Genomic DNA, 21,017 nt, shown 5'->3' with positions numbered 1-21,017 from the left:
CTGGCCTGTGCCTCATCCTCTGTGTTTGCTTTTGCAGCATCCTGTGTACTGTGTCAACGTGGTTGGGACTCAGAATGCTCATAATCTCATCACTGTCTCCACCGATGGGAAAATGTGTTCCTGGAGCCTGGACATGCTCTCCACACCACAGGTGAGTTTGTTTTCCCCTACACACAAGAGCATCCTGGCTGAATAAAAGGATGCCGGCTTAATGGAACATGGTTCCTCAAAGCCAAACCCTCACGTCCTATAGGAGCTAAAATCAATGGATGCACTTAAAAGAAAGGGACCTGGTTTCAGCAGACTCCTAGTGAAGCCAAAACCCATTTCCTTTACCACAACTCATGTAATTAGTGTAATACATTAATCCTTAGGTCAGTTTCATGTGAAAATGAAATAATCCATTTTAACTCACAGTCATGATGGAAGTTGCCTGCGGCATGAATTGCGTTCAGCGCACGGCACTGCTCAACGCAGGCAAAGAAGGCTGGAACTCGGCTTAGCTGTCCCGTACGGGTGTTCGCCTGGGAGGAAAGGTGTCCCAGCAAAACAGAAACCCAAGCCCTGGCTTGTATCCATAGCCCAGACAACCGCCTGCGTGTGTGAAGAATGTGTCGAACCGTCTGTTTACCCTCTGGAATGTTTGGTGGTATGGCTCTTGCAAATGAGAAGTCAAAAACAAAAAAGGTCCAGAGTTTCTGAAGCACTGCTGTTTGTTGTAATGGGATTAACAAGGAGCAGGAGTGGGAGACCGTGGGAGGCAGGCGTTGAGCTAAGTGCAGCTTTCAGAATCCATGTATGTATACAGATCCATATATGTATGTAGATGCATAGATACATACAATTCCCATACACAGACCCACACACATACGTGCAGAGTGTTCCACATTTCTTTGTATGGGACAATAAATGTATGTCAGTGGCCTCCAACAAAATACACAAAGAATGGGTGGCCTGCATCCCGTATCCGACTGCTTGGGTTCAAGTCCTGATTCCAGCTTCCTGCCAATGTGCTCCCTGGAGGCAGCAGATGATGGAATTCTGGACTGCTGGCTTCAGCTTGTCACAGCTCGGACTACTGCAGTCCTATGGGAAGTGAACCAGCTGTGAAAACTGTTTCTCTCTCGCTCTCTCCCTCTCTCTCTGCCTTTCAAACAAATGAAATTTTTAAAAAAATATATACAAAAGGGTTCGTTGGTATGAGCTTTAACAAAAACCTTAGAAAATGTCAAGAAAACTGTGAAAGATGTATTTGGGAGATCGCGCTGCACGTTAATACTCCTGTTCCCTTTCCTAGAATAACAGCCCTGGAATGTCTCTTCAACAGTGTAGAAGATACTGAAGTGTCAAACTATAAAGTATTGCCTGTACGTCTTTACAAAATACAGATGCACCAACACTAAGTCAGTTCTTGTATAATTCGGGTGGAGGCGGGAGTATGTGCTCTTCAGACGCTCACAGTGAGGCGCCCCTGCTCTTGCTGATCTTGAACTTGACGCAGTTCTGGAGTCGCGCATACTATATGGCTTTTTCTTAAAATACCCAGCAATGTGGTGTTTTCCTTCAAAAAGCATGGAGATTATAAATGGATATAAGAGGAAGTCCTCCATGTAGGAATTTCTAATTGCCTGTTTTGCTGATCAAACATGTTTGTTAAGGTTTAAGCCACTCGTGCAAGGCTTCTGAGACCATTTTTATTAGCTTGGTGTGGCCCACAGACTCCTGTCTCTGTGTAGAGATGGAGAATTCCATGGCACAGCTTCTGTGGGTGGGAAGGAGCTTCCTCTCTCCCCGGACTGGGCAGTCAAGGGCCCTTACCTGCCTTGCTGCTGCTGTGAGTGGTGCACAGGCACCCGGCTGGGCAGGTTTTCTGTACCGCCGTGGCGTTCTCCCAGCGCCAACACTGCCATGCTGCCACGTGTGGCTCTCGCTGCCTGGGAACGTGTCACGGGGCCTTGTGGTCTGCGCTGCCCACACTGTCCGCATGAGTTTTCTATTTACGTACGGATGCCGCTGAAATGGCCTGGTTTGTTTGCTCAAGAAAGACTAAACTCCCAGGCAACTACAGTGACGTGATACCCCCAGAATGATTTTTTAAAATGATTTCAGCCCCACAAAATAGGCTGTTTGATGTAAATAGCCAGAAATACTCATGGACTCCTCATTATTATTAATCTTAATTCAGTAGTGGGTTTTTCAAAATACTCTTGAATACCCAATTTAAAAGTCATTTTAGGGACAGGCATCTGGTGCAGTGGTTAACATACTGCTTAGGATACCACATCCCGTGTCACAGTACCAGGTTACAGTTCTGGTTCTGCTTCTGGTTCCAGCTCCCTGCTAATGTGCACCCTGGTTTGCAGCTGGTGATGGCCTGGAGTTGGGTTCCTGCCACCCAAGGGAGAGACCTGGATTGTGTTCCTGGCTCCCAGCTCTGGCCTGGCGAGTTGTGGGCATTTGGGAAGTGAACCACTGGATAGGGGAATTCTGTCTATCTCTCTGCCTGTCTCTCTCTGCCTTTCAAATAAATAATAAGGCAAATAACGTTTTAAAGAAAGCCAGGTGATTAAGAGAATAATTGATTTAAAAAGTGATTTCATATACAATATATGTTGAAGCTCCATTCTTTGCAGGCTTCTAGCCTAGGCTCTCAATGGCTGCCCTGCATGAAATCTAGTCCCTGTTGAAATCTGGTTTTTATGACCTGAGTGACAACTCCCTGGTTTCAGTTCCATGGAGGACACACACTCCTGCTATGACAAATGTGTTTAGTACATCTGCTATTAATACATGCGTATTCTCAGGATCCATTGCTTTTGAAAATGTTTGTAAATACAAGGGTATTGTGTGTTTCATTAAAGCGTGGAGCTGACAAGTGTAACCATTACAGTATTATCTTGAGTTTCTGCACCATTAGTTTCAAAATTCTCACCTGTCATCTCTGGCTGAGTTCAGAAGCAGCAGCACATGCTGATGAAATCCAGCCGGCCTGAAACCAGAGATACACAGCAGCGCGGGTGTCGGGGCAGGAAAGCGTGGTTTCTGGCACAGCTGGGGTCTTTTGTAACGCTGTGTGAAAAGCAAACAGACGATTTAGCCAAATGATTTTTCCGTGCTATCTTTGGCATGGCAAGGGGTTGACGGATGGAAATCTAACCACACCGTGTTTTGGTAGGAGAGCATGGAGCTGGTGTACAATAAGTCCAAGTCTATCGCTGTTACTGGAATGGCTTTCCCGACGGGAGATGTCAATAACTTCGTGGTCGGCAGTGAGGAGGGTACGGTCTACACGGCTTGTCGTCACGGAAGGTGATTTTTCTGTCCCTGTTGCTCAGACTTGGTTATCGCGTCCTGGATTATAACCACCTTGCGCTGGGAGAAAAGTTTTCTGAGAAAAAAGGCACAACTTTTCTGTGTCTGGTTACCTCCTCTTTGTTGCTGAAAACCCAGCAGGTTCATTCCAAAATGAAGCCTTTGCTGATTCTCTTGGCCAGAGATAAAGGAATCCCTCCTTTAATGACGTTCATTTGCTCTTTCATTCATTCGTTCTTTTAAGGAATATTTACAAAGCACCTACCAGGTACCATTTCAAGGACACAGTAACAAGACAGGCCTTGAGTGCATACTCCAGTTGGGAGTAAAAGACTAATAAGGAAGTAGGTAGCATAGGACTAATTGCTATGGAGAATATTGAAGTAGGATAAACGGGACAGAACTCTGTTCACTATCAACTGTTAACTACTTTGTACATTTTTCTAAATGCTTCCACAAAACCATTGAGCACATTTAGTTAATCATTCATCTTCCATTTTTCCTCTCACTATCCTCAGTCCCTCTTTGATTCCATGGCCAGTGACTGGTACGTAGTAAGTGATGATCTAAAAATACATACGGAGGATACAGGCACAGTATTGGAATACTATAGACAGGGCTGTTGGGATCCTTTCCTCCCACTCGGGAAAGCTAGAACAGTGTGAGAGACACAAACCACCATGCAGCTTCCAAACAGTAAGAACTCTGTCTTGATTGAGAGATGAGCAAATGGCCCAGGAAAAAGGGGCAGTAAAGTGGAATCCAATAGTTTGGACTAGATTGTAAAAGCAGATGCAAGACTGAACAGCTGGCCTCCCCTTTGGAAAAGTTCAGTGTGTTCATAGTGGGGATTGATTTCTCTTTCACTTTAGTAGTTCTTGTTCAATTGATTTTTTTTTTCATCTCTTGGGCTCATCCCAGCTGATTTAGACTCGATGAGGAACCGCAGGTCCCACGTTCACATCCGTGTTTTTTGTGATTTGCAGAAGCCTTTGTGGTTCCGCTACATGATTGTTTCCATCGTGGCAATACAAGCTGCGAGGTTCCTGCTGTAATGCATGAGGAAACAAGTGGTACTACCTGCTCACGTGGTCATGATCAGATGACTTGGGAAGATAGGCCTCACCGTTCCATGCCTGGCCTCAGTACTTTATAAAGGCTGGCTAAAACCACACATTAGTGTTTTATCAACACACAGAAAGACCTGATATGTTTCATTCATGCAAACATCTGCTCCCCTCTTACAAAAGACATTACTAGATGATGTGAAGCAAAGATCACTTAAACCTGGTTCCTGTCCTCAAGAAACTGATGACAGTGGGACAGATAAACACACACATATTTAACACAAGTGGTGTTAAATACTTGTTAGTGGCACAAAAGGTGCGGAGAAGGCGGTGGGCCAAACATGGAGTCGCGGCTCTAGCTACACATGGGTTAGAATCAGTAGGGCAGGGCCGGGTTGTGATGCAGTGGCTAAGCTGCCACTTGCAATGCTGGCTTCCCACATCCGACTGCTGGTTTGAGTCGAGGCTTTGCCCTGCCTCTGATCCAGCTTCCTGCTAATGCACCTGGAAAAGTAGAAAATGTTGGCCAAAGTCCTTGGGCTCCTGCCACCTGTGTGGGAGACCATGGAGAAGCTCCTGGCCAGCCCTGGTTCTTTGAGTCATTTGGGAAGTAAACCAGCAAGTGAACGATCTTTCTCCCCATGCACCCCCCTGACCATTACTCTGCCTTTCAAATCATTTTAAAAATGTAATAACTCTTAAAGAATCACTAGAGCCTAGTTTCTATTGACTTACTCTGGGATATTGCTCAGATCCTCAACTCTCTGTGAAGTTGCAACACACTCACTGATACTTTTCAGATATTTTACTTAGGCATCACGTGAAATATTCACATTAGCAAATTTTTGTTTCATGACTCTGTCCTTTTGAAGCACAATCAGAATAGGCACTAGGGCTCAAAAGAAAGATCCCCGTGGCATGCAGCACAGCTCCCTTTACAGCTAGCTTGGTTGTGCTTTCTACGTTGGTCTACTCATCTAAAATGTAAAATACAGATGTTGGCAAAGCCACAGAGTAGCAGACATTAGCTTTGTCGACATTTTAAATGGGTCAGATAGGGCTACAGGGAGAGGGGGGCATTTCTGTCTTTGACCTAATGTTGAGAAGGTGCAAATCCACTTCCATAAATTAAACAAGGTCCACATTTTGCACCCTATAAACCTTTTCAGGATGCTGTTAAGAGCAAGTGGAGTCTCACCAGGGGCCACTTCAAAGATCCACTCCTTGTGTTCATTAGAACAAATTTAAATGATGACGTGTAGAGCTGCTGTTGGCAGTTTCATTGGGCACAATTTTTGAGTGTCTGTTACGTGGAACACAGGCTGTAGCACTTTGCTCATGATTCTAAATTTTACTTAGCACATTGACATTTATTGGTGCTCAACATGTTTTAATAATTTAAGTGGTCTAAATGTTTTAACAACTGAATTCATTTTTACTTGTGGAGGCATAATATTGAGATTCTACAATCCCTTCATCTTTGTTATGTTTATAACTTGGACATGAATCTTTAAAACATGGTATTTTGGTATGCTCTCAAATTTTCCAAATTGTATGTGCTTGTATGCAGACATATATGTGATAATAGAAGTCTGGAAATAATCCCAGCTTTGTTAAAAATTGGAAATAGGTAACTTTAAAAATGTGTGTTGCTATTTCTCAAATACCCTTCTAAAAGGGGAAGGCATAGCTCACCCCTTGTCATGCCATTTCATTCAACAAATTTTTCTTGAGCGTTCGTTGTGTAGACACTTGGCAACAAGAAAGGCACCTGCCCTTATGGATTTATCAGTGAGTTTGCAAATCTCTCTTCAGTTCTCAGTGAAGAGAATATATCATTTTCTCCATATTTTATGACATCAGATTATGTATATTAGTTGAACATGACAAAAGTTTCCTCAAAGTGTTGCCTTTTTGAGATCTGTCTACTGAAGGAATTTCCTTGAAAGAACAAATTATTTCTCCAAGAATGTGTGGAGTTTTAGAGCAGATGGGATCACCAAAAGCAGTTAAAATGGAACATGATGAAAAATGCCATCTCAAGAATATGATAGTCTTCTTAGGTAACAGCCTCCGAGGTCTAAGTGTATTTGTTTCTATCCAAATAGCTGCATTGGTAGTGATAGGATTTGAGGAACTCCTGGGAAATTATTAGATGATAAAAGTAAATATTAAATGCTGAAAGTTAAAAAGATTATATTTCCCCCTGTGGTTTTTCTTAATCACCAAAAATAATGTATCATACTTGCAGACAACTTCCTTGTCTAAAGATCACCGTGGGAGGGGTGGTGGTGGTGGTGGTGTATGGCTGCTGATCTAAATGATGATGAAGTCATGCTCAGAAAGGAAGTTGCTTCTCTAAGGCAACCATGACTTTGCCAAGGTGGCTGAAATTCTCCTATGTGTTTTTTGTGCAGCAAGGCAGGCATTGGTGAGGTCTTTGAAGGTCACCAAGGGCCAGTGACGGGAATTAACTGCCACATGGCAGTGGGACCAATCGATTTCTCTCACCTGTTTGTTACATCGTCATTTGACTGGACTGTCAAGCTGTGGACCACAAAGGTAAGAATACTCGAGTGAAATTCCTGGGTAAAATACCGGGGAGAGGGTGGTGTCTCAGGCCCTGAGTGAGTTGTAGGCATCAGCTCTTCTGCGTGACCTGATGTTGGGAATCCTACAATCCCAATCCGGTGGTGAGCCCAGACTGCCCCAGCAGTAGTCAAGACTTTCTCAGTCTGTTTCTTATTTTTGATTACATGGGTTATGTTTGGCAATATTCTGATTATAAAAAAAAAATCAAAGTTGAATCTGAAATTCTCCTTCACCTACAGGAACCCACCCTCAACCTCCCCTTCCTTGTCTCTGTCTCAGTGCTTTCCCACTCATCAACCCCGTGTCAACCTTCTGGGTCTTTGTAGTACTTACTCATTGACCTATGTACCTATCAAAACATAAGATGTGCAACTTGGGTTGTTTGGATTTTGTGTTGTGTTTTGCAAGGCGGGGAGGGTGGTGGGTTGGTTTTTGGAGCCTTTGAAGTTTTCATGTCTGATAAAGGCCCCTGCATTATGTGTGTTGTGAAAGGTAATCCTTGCTGTGTTTGAGAGCAAGAAGCAAAGGGCATCTGGGAGGACGGGGCAGTGGTCCAGGGGAGAGATGAGAGTGACACAGGCCTGTAGCTCTGGGTGGAGAGAAGTTGATGGATTGAGAACCATTTTGAGAGAAAAACCACAGAAACTGACTATTGATTTGATGTAAGAAAGGTGAAAAAAGGAGTCGGCAACAGAGAACCCAGGTTGATGGGCAGTGCTGCTGGGATTTCTGGTGATGTCACTGCCCCAGAGAGCACCAGGGCATACGAGGAAAGAGCTAGGCCTGTGTTGAGTTTACGGTGCTCAGGATGTGGCCTTTCAGGATCTCTCTGGGCAGGTTGTTATGAGGGACAAAAGGGAGACTAGTAGGCTGCAGGTGTGTGCTTAGCAGCGTCAGAATAGCAATAATACTCATAAAGGGGAGTGGGTTTTAAAACAAGCACGAAGACTCAATTTGGAAAAAAAAAAAAAAGCAGGAGAAATGAAACTGGACAGATTTAAAAGGAACCCCAGGAATTGGATAAAATTTAGAATTTTGTGTGTGGCTTCGTGAGTACCGGTGGAGACAACCAAGATAAGAGGTCAGAGACGGCTCTTCCCTGTCTGAAGAGATGCACAGCTACGTTTATGTGGGAAATGCAAACAAAAAGAAAATGAGGAAGCCTGTCTTGGGCTATCAAGTTGACAAAAATAAATTTTCATCACATACTCTGTGTTGAGGCTGAAAGAAACCAGCCATTGGAAAAGCAAAATGGCACAGCACGGGGAAGGAGGATTTAGCAATATCAAAATAGTACATGTTTAACTGAGCAGTTCCTGCTCCTCAGAATCCACATCAAAGTAATACAAGGGTACTTCAGAAGCTTCATGGACTTCATCATTTTTAAAAAGATTGACTTATTTATTTGAACAGCTAAGTTAGGAAAAGAGAGATCTTCCATCTGCTGGCTCATTCCCCAAATGGCCACAATGGCAGGGTGTGGGCCAGGCTAAACCAGCAACCTGGAACTCCATCCAGGTATCCCATGTGGTTGGCAGGGGCCCAAGCACTTGGACCATGTACCACTACTTTCCCAGGGACAACAGCAGGAAGCTGGATCAGAAGTGGAGCAGCCGGGACACAAATTTGCACCCATAAGGGATGCTGGCATCATATGTGGCAGCTTAACCCCTGTACCACAATGTCTACCCTAAATTTCATCATTCTTGCACCAAAATAAATGTATATTTTCATAACATTTTTCCATGAATTTTTTGAAGTACTCTAGTACAAGTAAGAATAAGAATGATATATGTACAATATGCATTAAAAAGTTACTTGAATAACAAAATACTGGAAATGGTCCGAAAGTTTCTATCCGTAGGGCACTGGGGGAAACAAAGGTATGATTGTCCACACTGGGGAGTACTATTCAGGTACATGAAAAAGCAAAGACTTCCACATACTGATATGGAGTGATCTCTAGGTTATCCTTTTAGATGAGGAAGGCAAGGCAGAAAGAAGTATAAATAATATGCTGTCATTTGTGTTCAGAGGTGTATTTAAATGTTTAATATTTATATATTTATAAAGTACACAGACACATGGAGGAAGGATCTGAAAGAAACAAAGATAATAGCCAAACTTCTTTGAATATATCTTCTTTGTACATTTAAATTTGGAGCCATGTAAATAGTTTATGTAATTATAAAACAAAATTTAAAATCAGTCCTTAAAAAAAACTTAATGTGAAATAAATCAAGTTTAGTGTGGTTCCAATTGGTGGCAAAACCTTACAGTAAGGAATGACTGGAAGTGATTTCAGTATGTTTTGAGTATACATTCCCAGAGGATATGTTTTACCATTTTTAAAATTATTTTTAAGGAATACAAATCATAAGTACAACTTTAGGAATATTCCTCCCACCATACCTGCCCTCCCACCCACACTTCCACCCCTCCTCCTCTTCCCTCTCCCCTTCCCAGTCTTTCTCCATTAAGATTCATTTTCAATTAACTTTGTACACAAAAGACCAATTCTATACTGAGTAAAGATTTCAACAGTTATCACACACATGCACACACAAAACTGAGAACTAGTTTTACAGTTAACTCATAATATAACTCATTGAGGACAGAGGTCCTGCATGGGGAGTTATTGCATCATGATACCTATTGTTAATTTAACAACACACTTATGTATGATGTCAGTGACCACCCGAGGCTTTTGACATGAGTTGCCAAGGCTATGGAAGATTTTTGAGTCCACAAACTGTAGTATTTAGACAAGAGCATAAGCAAAGTTGAAGTTATCTTCTCCCTTCAGAGGAAAGTGCATCCTTCTTTGATGGCCACTTCTTTCTGCTGTGGTCTCACTCAGAGATCCTTCATGTAGAACATTTTTTGTCACAGTGTCTTGGCTTTCTATGCCTGAAATGCTATTACGGGCTTTCCAGCCAAACCAGAAAAACTTAAGGGCTGATTCTGATGTGAGAGTGCTACTCAAAGCAATTGTCATTCTATGAGTCTGTTTTGTGGACTGCTTCCCATGTTGGAACATTCGCTCCTTTTTAATTCTATTACCAGACACTTGATCCTATTAATATGATCACTTTAACACCTTCTCCTATCTATATGTTCATTTTAACAATTAACATGATCACCTTGACAAAATGCATTTTTACCACCAAGATGAATGAGATTGGAGTCCCATGACAAGTTTTTAAACTGTACCAATAGAAGCAAATCAATAGGAATGTATGTATGCAGATCTATACAGCTTTATAGTTACAAACTACCTCCTCCCTCTCTTATTCCCACTCTTTTTACTGAGATCCTTCCTCAATGTACATTATACACATGATTAACTCTGTTGGGAGTTCAACAAATAGTATGCAGAAAACAAAAATAAAAATCAAAAAACTGTTCCTTGACAGTCAAGATGAGGGCAGCTCAAGTCATCCCTTCTTGAAGTGTCAGTTTCATTCTACAGATTTCATTTTAGGTGCTCTATTAGTTGTTACAGATCAGGGAGAACATATTGTATTTGTCCCTTTGGGACTGGCTTATTTGACTAAGTGTGACGTTTTCCAGATTCATCCGTTTTGTTGCAAAGGACCAGATTTCATTTTTTAACCACTGTGTAGTATTCCATAGTGTACATATCCCATAATTTTTTCAGCCAGTCTTCAGTTGACAGGTATTTAGGTTGATTCCATGACTTAGCTATTGTGAATTAAGCTGTAATAAACTTGGTGGTACAGTTAACACTTTTGTTGACTGATTTCATTTCCCTTGGGTAAATTCGGAGGAGTGGGATCATATAGTAGGGCTGTATTCAGATTTCTGAGGTATCTCCAAACAGTCTTCCATAGTGGCTTTACTGGTTTGCATTCCCACCAACAGTGAATTGGGGTACCTTTTTCCCCACATCCTCACCAGCATTTGTTGTTTGTTGATTTCTGTATGGAAACCAAGTCTAACAGGAGTAAGGTGAAAACTCATTGTGGTTTTGATTTGCATTTCCCTGACAGCTAGTGATCCTGAACATTTTTTCATGTGTCTGTTGGCCATTTGGATTTCCTCTTTTGAAAGATGTCTGTTTAAGTCCTTTGCCAATCTCTTAACTGAGTTGTTCGGTTGTGGAGTTTCTTGATCTCTTTGTATATTCTGGTTATTAATCCTTTATCAGTTACATAGTTTGCAAATAACTTCTCCCATTCTGCTTCTTCACTTTCCTGAGTGTTTCTTTTGCCTTATAGAAACTTCTCAATTTGATGTAATCCCATTTGTTAATTTGGCTTTCCTGTCTGTGCCTCTGGAGTCTTTTCCAAGAAGTCTTTGCCTATGCCAATGTCATGCAGGGTTTCTCCAATGTTCTCTAATAATTTTATGGTGTTGGGTCATAAATTTAGATTTTTAATCCAGGTTGAGGGGATTTTTGTGTAAGGTGTAGGTAGGGTCTTACTTCATACTTCTGCATGTGGAAATCCAGTTTCCCAGCACCATTTGTTGAAGAGACTGTCCTTGCTCCAAGGATTGGTGTTTGCTCCTTGGTCAAATATAAGTTGGTTGGGGCCAGAGCTGTGGCTCACTTGGTTAATCCTCTGCCTTGCAGTGCTGGCATCCCATATGAGCACTGGGTTCTAGTCCAGGGTGCTCCTCTTGCAGTCCAGCTCTCTGCTGTGGCCCGGGAGGGCAATGGAGGATGGCCCAAGTGCTTGAGTCCCTGCACCCACATGGGAGACCAGGGGGAAGTACCTGGCTCCTGGCTTTGGATCAGTGCAGTTCCGGCCGTAGTGGCCATTTGGGGAGGGAACCAACAGAAGGAAGACCTTTCTCTCCATCTCTCTCTCTATGACTCTGCCTGTCAAATTAAAAATATATATAAGTTGGTTGTAGATGCTTGGATTTATTTCTGGCATTTCTATTCTGTTCCATTGGTCTATCCATCTATTATTGTACCAGTATCAGACTGTTTTGATTATACTTGCCTTGTAGTATATCTTGAAACCTGGTATTGTGATGCCTACAGCTTTTTGTTGTATAAGATTGCTTTAGCTATTCAAGGTCTCCTGTGTTTCCATATACATTTCAGCAATATTTTTCCTAGATCTGAGAAGAATGTCTTTGGTATTTTGATCAGTATTGCATCAGATTTGTAAATTGTTTTTGGAAGAATGGACATTTTGATGGTATTGTTTCTTCCAAGCCATGAACATGGAAAGTTTTCTATTTTTTGTATCTTCTTCTGTTTCTTACTTTAATGTTTTGTAATTCTCATCATAGAGACCTTTGGTTAAATTGATTGCAAGGTGTTTGAATTTTTTTGTAGCTATTGTGAATGGGATTGATCTTAGCAATTTTTTCTCAGCTGCGTCTGTATATAAAAAGGCTATTGATTTTTGTGTGTTGACTTTATATCCTGCCACTTTACACCAAACTCTTCTATGAGTTCCAATAGTCTATTAGGGGAGTCTTCTGGATCCCTTGTAAATAGAATCATGTCATCTGCAAATAGGGATAGTTTGACTACTTCCTTTCCAATTTGTATCCCTTTGATTTCTTTTTCTTGCCTAATGGCTCTGGTTAAAACTTCCAGGGCTATATTGAATAGCAGTGGTGAGAGTGGGAATGCTTCCAACTTTCCCCATTCAATAGGGCAACTGGCCATGGGTTTGTCAAATTGCCTTGATTGTGCTGAGGAATGTTCCTTCTATGCCCAATTTGCTTAGGGTTGTCATCTTGAAATGGTGTTGTATCTTATCAAATGCTTTCTCTGCATCTATTGAGATAATCATATGGTTTTTGTTCTGTAGTTTGTTAATATGATGTATCACATTGATTGATTTGCAAATGTTGAACCATCCTTGCATACCTGGGATAAATCCCATTTGATCTGGGGTGAATGATCTTTCTGATGTGTCATTGGATTCAATCGGATAGAATTTTGTTGAGGATTTTTGTGTCTATGTTCATCAGGGAAATTGGTCTATAATTCTCTTTCTCTGTTGTATCTTTTTTAGGTTTAGGAATTAAGGTGATGCTGGCTTCATAGAAAGAATTTGGAAGAATTCCTTCCCTTTCAATTGTTTTGAATACCTTGAGAAGAATTGGAATTAGTTCTTCTTTAAATGTCTGGTAGAATTCAGCAATGAAGCCATCCGGTCCTAGCTTTTTTTTGTTGGGAGGGCCTTTATTACTGATTCAATTTCTGTTGTGGTTATGGGTCTGTTTAGGTTTCCTATGTCTTCATGGCTCAATTTAGGAAGGTTGTATGTGTCCAGGAATCTACCCATTTCTTCTAGGTTTCCCAGTTGGTTGGCATACAACACTTTGTAGTAATTTCTGATGATTCTTTTTATTTTTGTGGTGTTTGTTGTTACAATTCCTTTTTCATCTCTAAATTTATTGATTTGGGTCTTTCACTTCCTTTTTTGGTTAGTTGGGCCAATGGTGTATCAATTTAGTTTATTTTTTCAAAAAAACAGCTCTTCATTTTGCTGATCTTTTGTATTTTTTTAATCAATATTGTTGGTTTCCTAATTTTAATTATCTTTTCCCTACTAGTTTTGGGTTTGGTTTCTATTGTTTTTCTAGGTCTTTGAGATGCATTGAAAGCTCATTTATTTGGTGCCTTTCCAATTTCTTGATGTAGGCACCAATTGCTATAAACTTTCCTCTTAACACTTTTGCTGTGTCATAAGCTTTGATATGTTGTCTTCATTTGCTTTCTGAAATTTTTTGATTTCTGTTTTGATTTCTTCTATGACCCACTGTTCATTCAAGAGCATGTTGTTCAGTCTTCATGTGTTTGCATATATTCTAGAGATTCCTGAGTTGCTGATTTCTAGCTTCACTCTATTGTGATCCAAGAAGATGCATGGCATGATTTTGATTTTTTTTTTTAATTTGCTTAGACTTGTCCTATGGCCTAGTATGTGGTCAATCCCAGAGGAAGATGCATACACTGGTGAGAAGAATGTGGATTCTGCAACTGTAGGATGAAAAGTTTTGTAAATATCTGTTAGGTCAATTTGGTCTATATTGTCAATTAACTCTGCTGTTTCCTTGCTGATTTTCTGTCTGGTTGATCTGCCCATTTATAGGATGTGTATTATTGAGGTCTCCATTACTATTGTATTGGAGTCTATGTCTCCCTTTAAATCCATTAACATCTCTTTTAAATAGCCAGATGCCCTGTAATTAGGTGCATAAACATTTAAAATAGTCATATCTTCCTGTTGAATTGATCCCTTAATCATTGCATAGTGCCCTTCTTTGTCTCTTTTATCAGTTTTTGTGTTAAAGTCTATTTTGTTGAAATTAGGGTGACTACACCAGCTCTTTTTGGTTTCTGTTGGCATGGAATATCTTTTTCCATCCTTTCACTTTCAGTCTGCATACATCCTTGTTGGTGAGATGTGTTTCTTGTAGGCAGCAAATAGATGGGTTTTGTTTTTGAATCCATTCAGCCAGTCTTTGAGTTTTAACTGGAGAGTTGAGACCATTTGTATTCAAGGAGACTATTGAAAAGTAACAACTTTGCCTTGCCATTTTTCCAAAAATATTCCTATTTTTTTACTTTGGATTTTTTTTTGAACTTTTACTGGGAGATATTCTTCATTTTGCTTCTTCTGTAGTGATGACCATGTTTTTGTATGTAGCACATCCTTAAGTGTCTTTTGCAGGGCTGGGTGGGTGGTGAACATTTTTTAAATTTCTGTTTGTTACAGAAGATCTGTATTTCACCTTCATTTATAAATGAATGTTTTGCAGGGTATGGTATTCTGAGTTGACAGGTTTTTTTTTCTCTTAAGACTTGGAATATATCTCACCACTCTCCTAGCCTGTAAGGTCTCTGATGAGAAGTCTGCTATAAGTCTAGCTGGAGATCCTCTGAAAGTAATCTGGCATTTCTCTCATGCACATTTTAGAATCTTTTCTTTATGTTTTACTGTGGTGAGTTTGATTACAATATGTTGTGCTGAAGATCTTTTCTGGTCATGTCTATTAGGAGTTCTATGTGCTTCCAGTACTTGGATGTCCCTTTCTCCAAATTAGGGAAGTTTTCTGGTATTATTTCACTAAAAAGGCCTTCTAATCCTTTCTCTTTCCATGCCTTCACGTACTCCTAACACCCATATGTTGGGTCATTTGATAGTATCCTTTAAATTCCCAACAGTGTTTTTTAGTTTCCTAATTTCCTCTTGTTTTTGGTTTGACTGCATAATTTCCTGTGCTTTGTTTTCTAAATCTGATATTCTTTCTTCTGCTTCACCGATTCTGTTGTTACGGTTTTTCACTGAAGTTTTTATTTTTTCTATTCTTCATTTCATTTTGATTTCTCTTTAAGATCTCAATTTCGTGGGAGATATTTTCTTTCATGTCCTGTACAGATTTCAGTAGTTTGTTCATTTGTTTGATTACTTCTATGTAATCTTATGATCCATTTTTTTTTATCCATGTCATGCATTTCTTCAGTCTCGTCATCTTCACATTCTGGTGTTGAAGTGTTTTGTTCTTTTGGGGATGTCATGTTGTCTTCCTTTTCTTGTTTCTCAAATTGATGCATTTGTTATTTGGCATTTATGGAGATACTCATTGATGTCTTCTTTGTTTTTTCACTGTGGTAGTTTTTATCTTTGTACTATTCCTCTGTAGATAAGTGGAATGTCTGCTTTCAGTGAATATCTAGAGGCTTGTAGTAGGTGTGGCCAGGGATCTCTGTTCAGTTCTACAGGGTGATGTGTGTCTAAGGTGACACACCCAGGTTTGGCATCCCCCTTTTTCTTATGAGAAGGGAAGTTTATTCTGCACAGCTGAGCTCTTCTCTTCAAAGGGGATCAGTGCCTGAGCACTAACCCCAATGGGTATAATATTCATCCTCTGTGCCATAGGACCACACCAAGGATCTGTGCAGTCCTCAGTGTGAGCTCAGATTCCCCAGAAATGTCCCCCACCAGGTAACCAGGGAGCCCTGAGCTTGTAGAGCCTCCCCAGTGACTGCCCAAGGTCCCAGCCACGCCCTGAGTCCTCCCACACAGCCTGTTTTTTTTGCAGTCCCGGTACACAGGCTACCCACAGTCATGAGCACCCAGCCCCCTGTTAGGTCTCCCCACCAGAGTCTGGAATCTCCACTTAGCTGGTTGCTGGGTGTGAACACAAGCTGGTGCAGCTGTTATGTATGTCCAAAATGGCACCCTCTCTATCACCTTGTTACAGGATGCTGTTGTAAAGTGATTGGAGAGAGAGAAATGTGTCCCTTTTTTTTCCCCCTCCTCTAGTTTGGCAGGTACATATCCCTCACAGGGCTCCAAGCCATATTCCCTCTAGGCTCTTCCTGCAGTTTTATCACCAGTGGCCTGGGCTGCTGTGGTCTGTTCCCGCCTCACTTTCCAACACTACTGTGTAGGCTCTCGGCTGCTGGAATCCTGAGTTTTGGGCGTGCATGCCATCCACGTAGGTCCTCCATGTCCCTCTAATTTACATAGTTTCCTCTGCCATTTTCTCCCTAACGCTTCTCTGAGACTGCACCCTCTCCACTTTTTTTAAACCATCGTTTAGACTAGAGCAGTAAGCTCTCTCCCTACTCCACATCTTGGAACTCTTGCCCACAAAGGATATGTTTTAAAGATTAAAACAAAAATTTCTGAAATAATTCCTCACCTGTTGCTGGTGGTTCTATTGTTGCTGCTACTCTGAGATTGTTGAGTGTGTTGTGTTGTCAGATTAACTACATGATGATGCTAGTGTCAGAACTGAGATTATTTGCTTGATTGAAAGTAGATACAGTTGTATGAAGTTAAGTAACAATTCTGTAATAGTCCTGAATTTGAATTGCAAACACCAGTAAGAACTCATGGTTTTACACTTAAATATGGAAGGAGCAGGCATTTGGCATAATATTAAGCTACCTCTTGAGATATATACGTACCATATCAGAGTGCTTGGGTCCCAGTCCCAGCTTTGCTCTTCATTCTATCTTCCTACTAATGCAGACCCTGAGGGACAGTTCAAGTAGTTGGGTCCCTCCAACCCATGTGAGAAACCTGCAATGAGTTACCAGCTCCTGGCTCAGCCCCAACTGTGGCAGGCATATGAGGAGGGAACTAGTGGATTGGAGCACATGCTTTCTGCCTTTTAAATAGATAGAATAAATTAATAATTTAAAATAAAACTATAAATGATACACCGTCATTGTTCCATCTGCCAAAAAGATGTAGAAATAATGAACACTAATAGCAATGACATTCCTGGTGCCCTATGCGTGCTCCTTAAATATAAACTCCAGTAAAAGAAACCAGAGATCCTGAAAGAAATGACTGGCTTTAGATCTGGAGCAATAACTGTGTAAAATTTTGCATATCAGATAGTAATTTGTCACAACAGATCAAGAAAGGTATGAAATTGCAACATTCTTGTCAAGGGGTTTATAAGTCAAGATGAAAAACTTCTTCTATCCCGAGAATGCCCATCAGATTATTAGGTTCACCAGGAATGAGTTCATGATGATGCTGAAAACATAAGCAAAATTATTGGTTATTATTGGTCACCTTTGGTGCAAACTGAGCAAATCAACTCTTTTTTTTTTTTTTTTTTTTTGACAGGTAGAGTGGATAGTGAGAGAGAGAGACAAAGAGAAAGGTCTTCCTTTGCCATTGGTTCACCCTCCAATGGCCGCTGTGGCTGGTGCACTGCAGCCTACGCACCGCGCTGATCCGATGGCAGGAGCCAGGTACTTCTCCTGGTCTCCCATGGGGTGCAGGGCCCAAGTACTTGGGCCATCCTCCACTGCATTCCCGGGCCACAGCAGAAAGCTGGCCTGGAAGAGGGGCAACCGGGACAGAATCCGGTGCCCTGACCGGGACTAGAACCCGGTGTGCCGGCGCCACAAGGCGGAGGATTAGCTTAGTGAGCCGCGGCGCCGGCTTCAACTCATTTTGAAAACCAGTTAGATAGGCCAGCGCTGCAGCTCACTAGGCTAATCCTCCGCCTGCGGCACCAGCACACCGGGTTCTTATCCCGGTCAGGGCGCCGGATTCTGTCCCGGTTGCCCCTCTTCCAGGCTAGCTCTCTGCTGTGGCCCGGGAGTGCAGTGGAGGATGGCCCAAGTGCTTGGGCACTGCACCCGCATGGGAGACCAGGAGAAGCACCTGCCTCCTGGCTTCGGATCAGCGTGATGCACTGGCTGCAGCGTGCTGGCCATGGCGGCCATTGGAGGGCGAACCAACGGCAAAAGGAAGACCTTTCTCTTTGTCTCTCTCTCTCACTGTCCACTCTGCCTGTCAAAAATAAATAAATAAATAAATAAACTCAAACATTTATTCTGTCTACATGATTTATACTTAAATGTTGCTACTTGATAAGAGGAAAATGTTGCTTTATGAAAATATCTCCACTAACATTGGAATAAGAAATGGTAGAATTTGAATATCATCATTTTGTAACCCCTAATGATCTAGGCTATAATCATTACTGATAATATAAGGGAACTTCAAAAAGTTTGTTGAATAAAAAAGAAGTCTCCATTTTCTATGATTTTTTTAAAGTCCCTGTGTGTTATAAAAGTAGAAACAGCCTTCCTAATGATGAAAGGCAACAATGCCACTTTGAAATAGGCTTGCCCCCCCAAAAGCAAATCTGAATCTTATCAATCTTCCACACCTCTGAATTTGGGGGCCATGGAAGATCCAAGTGCCAAATGGTAAATTACAAGGAGAACTGATTCCATTTCTGCAAAAACAACCACAAAGATTTTCAGAGGCAAATATATATATATATATATATATATATATATATATAAATATATACACATATACATACATATATACATATATAAATGTGGAAACTTTATCAAAACAGAATAAAACAAACTTAAAAACATGTTCTTTTTCTTTTTTCAGCAAGGAAGAAACATTTCAACCAATTTCAAAATATGGATCTTATGTAGATCCTGATTCAAACAATCAATTAAAATATCCAGAAGACTCTAGAGAACTGTCAATACTGACCTCTATTTGATGAGATCTGTGAATTACTGTTTTAGGTGTGGTAATTATGATGGTCATTGTAAGCGACTCAACTACTTAGGGATGCATATTGAAATATTTACAGAAGAAATCATATGTCAGTGATTTGCTTCAAAATAAGCAGGTTTGAAAGGGGAGAGCATATGACTACAGGGGAATAGATTGGCCATGCGTTGAAAGTTATTGAACCTGGATGATTGATGTGATTCTATTTATGAATATGTTTGAAATTTTCTATAATAAACTAGAAACAGAAGAGGATGGACTAGGTAACAGTGAGAAACACATCAGTGAAGTAACATCAGAACTTACAACACGTCCGTTTTATTTACCCACAGAGAAGCCACTGGTACCCATAGCAAATGCCATTTCTTTGGAGTATGAGGAGGGTGGGACATGAACTCCAGTTGGGCTAAAGAGTGTGTAGAAAGTGAGGAAGCATTGAAGAAAAATGAATGATTTTCTTAATTCCTTTTATTTTTGACATTATACTCTTAGGGATGTTGCTGTTGGGAAGAAGAAGATTAGAAAAAGTTCACCATGTAAGATAGAGAACGGGACCTATAAATGTTGGTGAGAATGGATCTGCAGCATGGACAGGGGTGGATGAATCTTAAATATGAGCAGTGACATCTGTTGTAACAGAACGGGAAGGGTTGGGGTCAGAACTGCGAATGTGTGTAGGTTTAGTGGATAGAAGTACAGCAAACTCTAGGGTGACGGCTTTGTTCTCAATGAGGTAGGAGACTAAATATGCTCTTGAGTGGGGAGTGAAGGTCCCAAAGGGGCAGACTGTAGCCAGTACAGGGGAGAAGAGGAAGAGCTAATTAGAAAATCTCAGGTGGGCTCAGGGGTATAAATCCTCAGGGATGACTTCCTCCAAGAGAGTGTGGCAGTGCCAATGCGGGCATGGGTGAGAGGGACACAGATGGCTTGGGGGTGGGGCCTAGCACAGTGTGATGGAAGGAGAGTAGAGCATGGATTTGGAGCTATGGATAAAAAAGTGTTTGATGTTATAGATGAAGGATTCTGAGCTGGAGAAGAAAGGAAATGAAAGCAGACAGGAGAAAGTAAAGAGAGCAAGAGATTGGAAGTTCCTATAAGATCAAAGAAGAGGGATGAAGGAAGTAATTGAGTAAGAGTTAGTAAAATAAGATTGTTAGAGGGTGGGATGGTGAGATTTAGTATTTCACACTTGGAATAGTTCCAAGTGGTTAAAAAAAAAAATGTGGCCATGTGCGTAGCTGAAGCTCAGTGAAGGTGAAACTCCCTGGAGATGAGCAGCATGGGGGAACAGAAGGTCAAGGTGCTTTGGGCTTTGGATTAGACCAGGACAATGGCTAGTCTAAGTGGGGAAGGAGACAGGGATCACAGTGCTGAAGTCCTCAATGAGTTAGAGATCGGGAGGGGTAAAGGGCAGTACAGACAAATGGCCTGAGCTTGATAGAAGCAAGACTCTGTACTGGAGACAGAGAGCAGTGAGATCACCCTGGGATGCACGTAGGAAGCAGACACTGGGATGATTTGGAACAGAGCCCACCATAATGCGCAGCTTCTGCTGGGGAGATGGTAGGGGAGGCAGTGAGCTTATGGTAGAGCTGGGAGGGCTTCCAATGAGAAGGCTGAGGATGGAGGCAAAAGAATTTACAATGGAATGAGACCCAGGGGGTGGGGAGCACATGATAGAAACATCTGGAATGTAGGGAGCATGGGTAGTTGACTGAGCTGAAGTAGGTACCGCTAGAGATTTCTAGAGATGCCAAGAGACCCAACCAAGGATGGGGAGCAAGCATACAAAAGAGGGTGCCTGGAATTCAGCATGGGATGCTAATGTTGACAAACTGATACAAGAAGGGTAGCAGGAAGAGAGGATAAAGGCGCACAGCACTGCCCTTCCTCCACCCCATACCCACCCTACCACACCAAGCTTCATCAACCACTGTTGGAGAAGACCTCACATTGAAGCAGGGACTTTGTAGGAGTGGATTTCCTTTCATTCCAGGCAGTTGAATCAGCAAATGCACAAACAGCCATT

At 41.5% G+C, this 21,017-nt stretch overlaps 1 protein-coding gene across 4 annotated transcripts in view; it reads left to right on the top strand.

Moving 5' to 3' along the window:
• Nucleotides 1–21,017, top strand: part of DYNC1I1 (dynein cytoplasmic 1 intermediate chain 1) — a 334,133-nt gene that overhangs the window by 261,459 nt on the left and 51,657 nt on the right. For all 4 annotated transcript variants that reach the window (XM_051852963.2, XM_051852961.2, XM_051852964.2 and 1 more), the window contains 3 exons: nt 38–151; nt 3,176–3,309; nt 6,797–6,941. In XM_051852963.2, coding sequence (XP_051708923.1) covers nt 38–151; nt 3,176–3,309; nt 6,797–6,941 — 393 coding nt within the window. The remainder of the gene's footprint in view (nt 1–37; nt 152–3,175; nt 3,310–6,796; nt 6,942–21,017) is intronic.

The sequence above is a fragment of the Oryctolagus cuniculus genome, chromosome 16, assembly GCF_964237555.1.
Source record: "Oryctolagus cuniculus chromosome 16, mOryCun1.1, whole genome shotgun sequence".
In the NCBI taxonomy this organism is placed as follows: Eukaryota; Metazoa; Chordata; class Mammalia; order Lagomorpha; family Leporidae; genus Oryctolagus; species Oryctolagus cuniculus.
The sequence above is the reverse complement of the archived record's forward strand: the minus strand, read 5'-3'. Positions and strand labels throughout refer to the sequence as shown.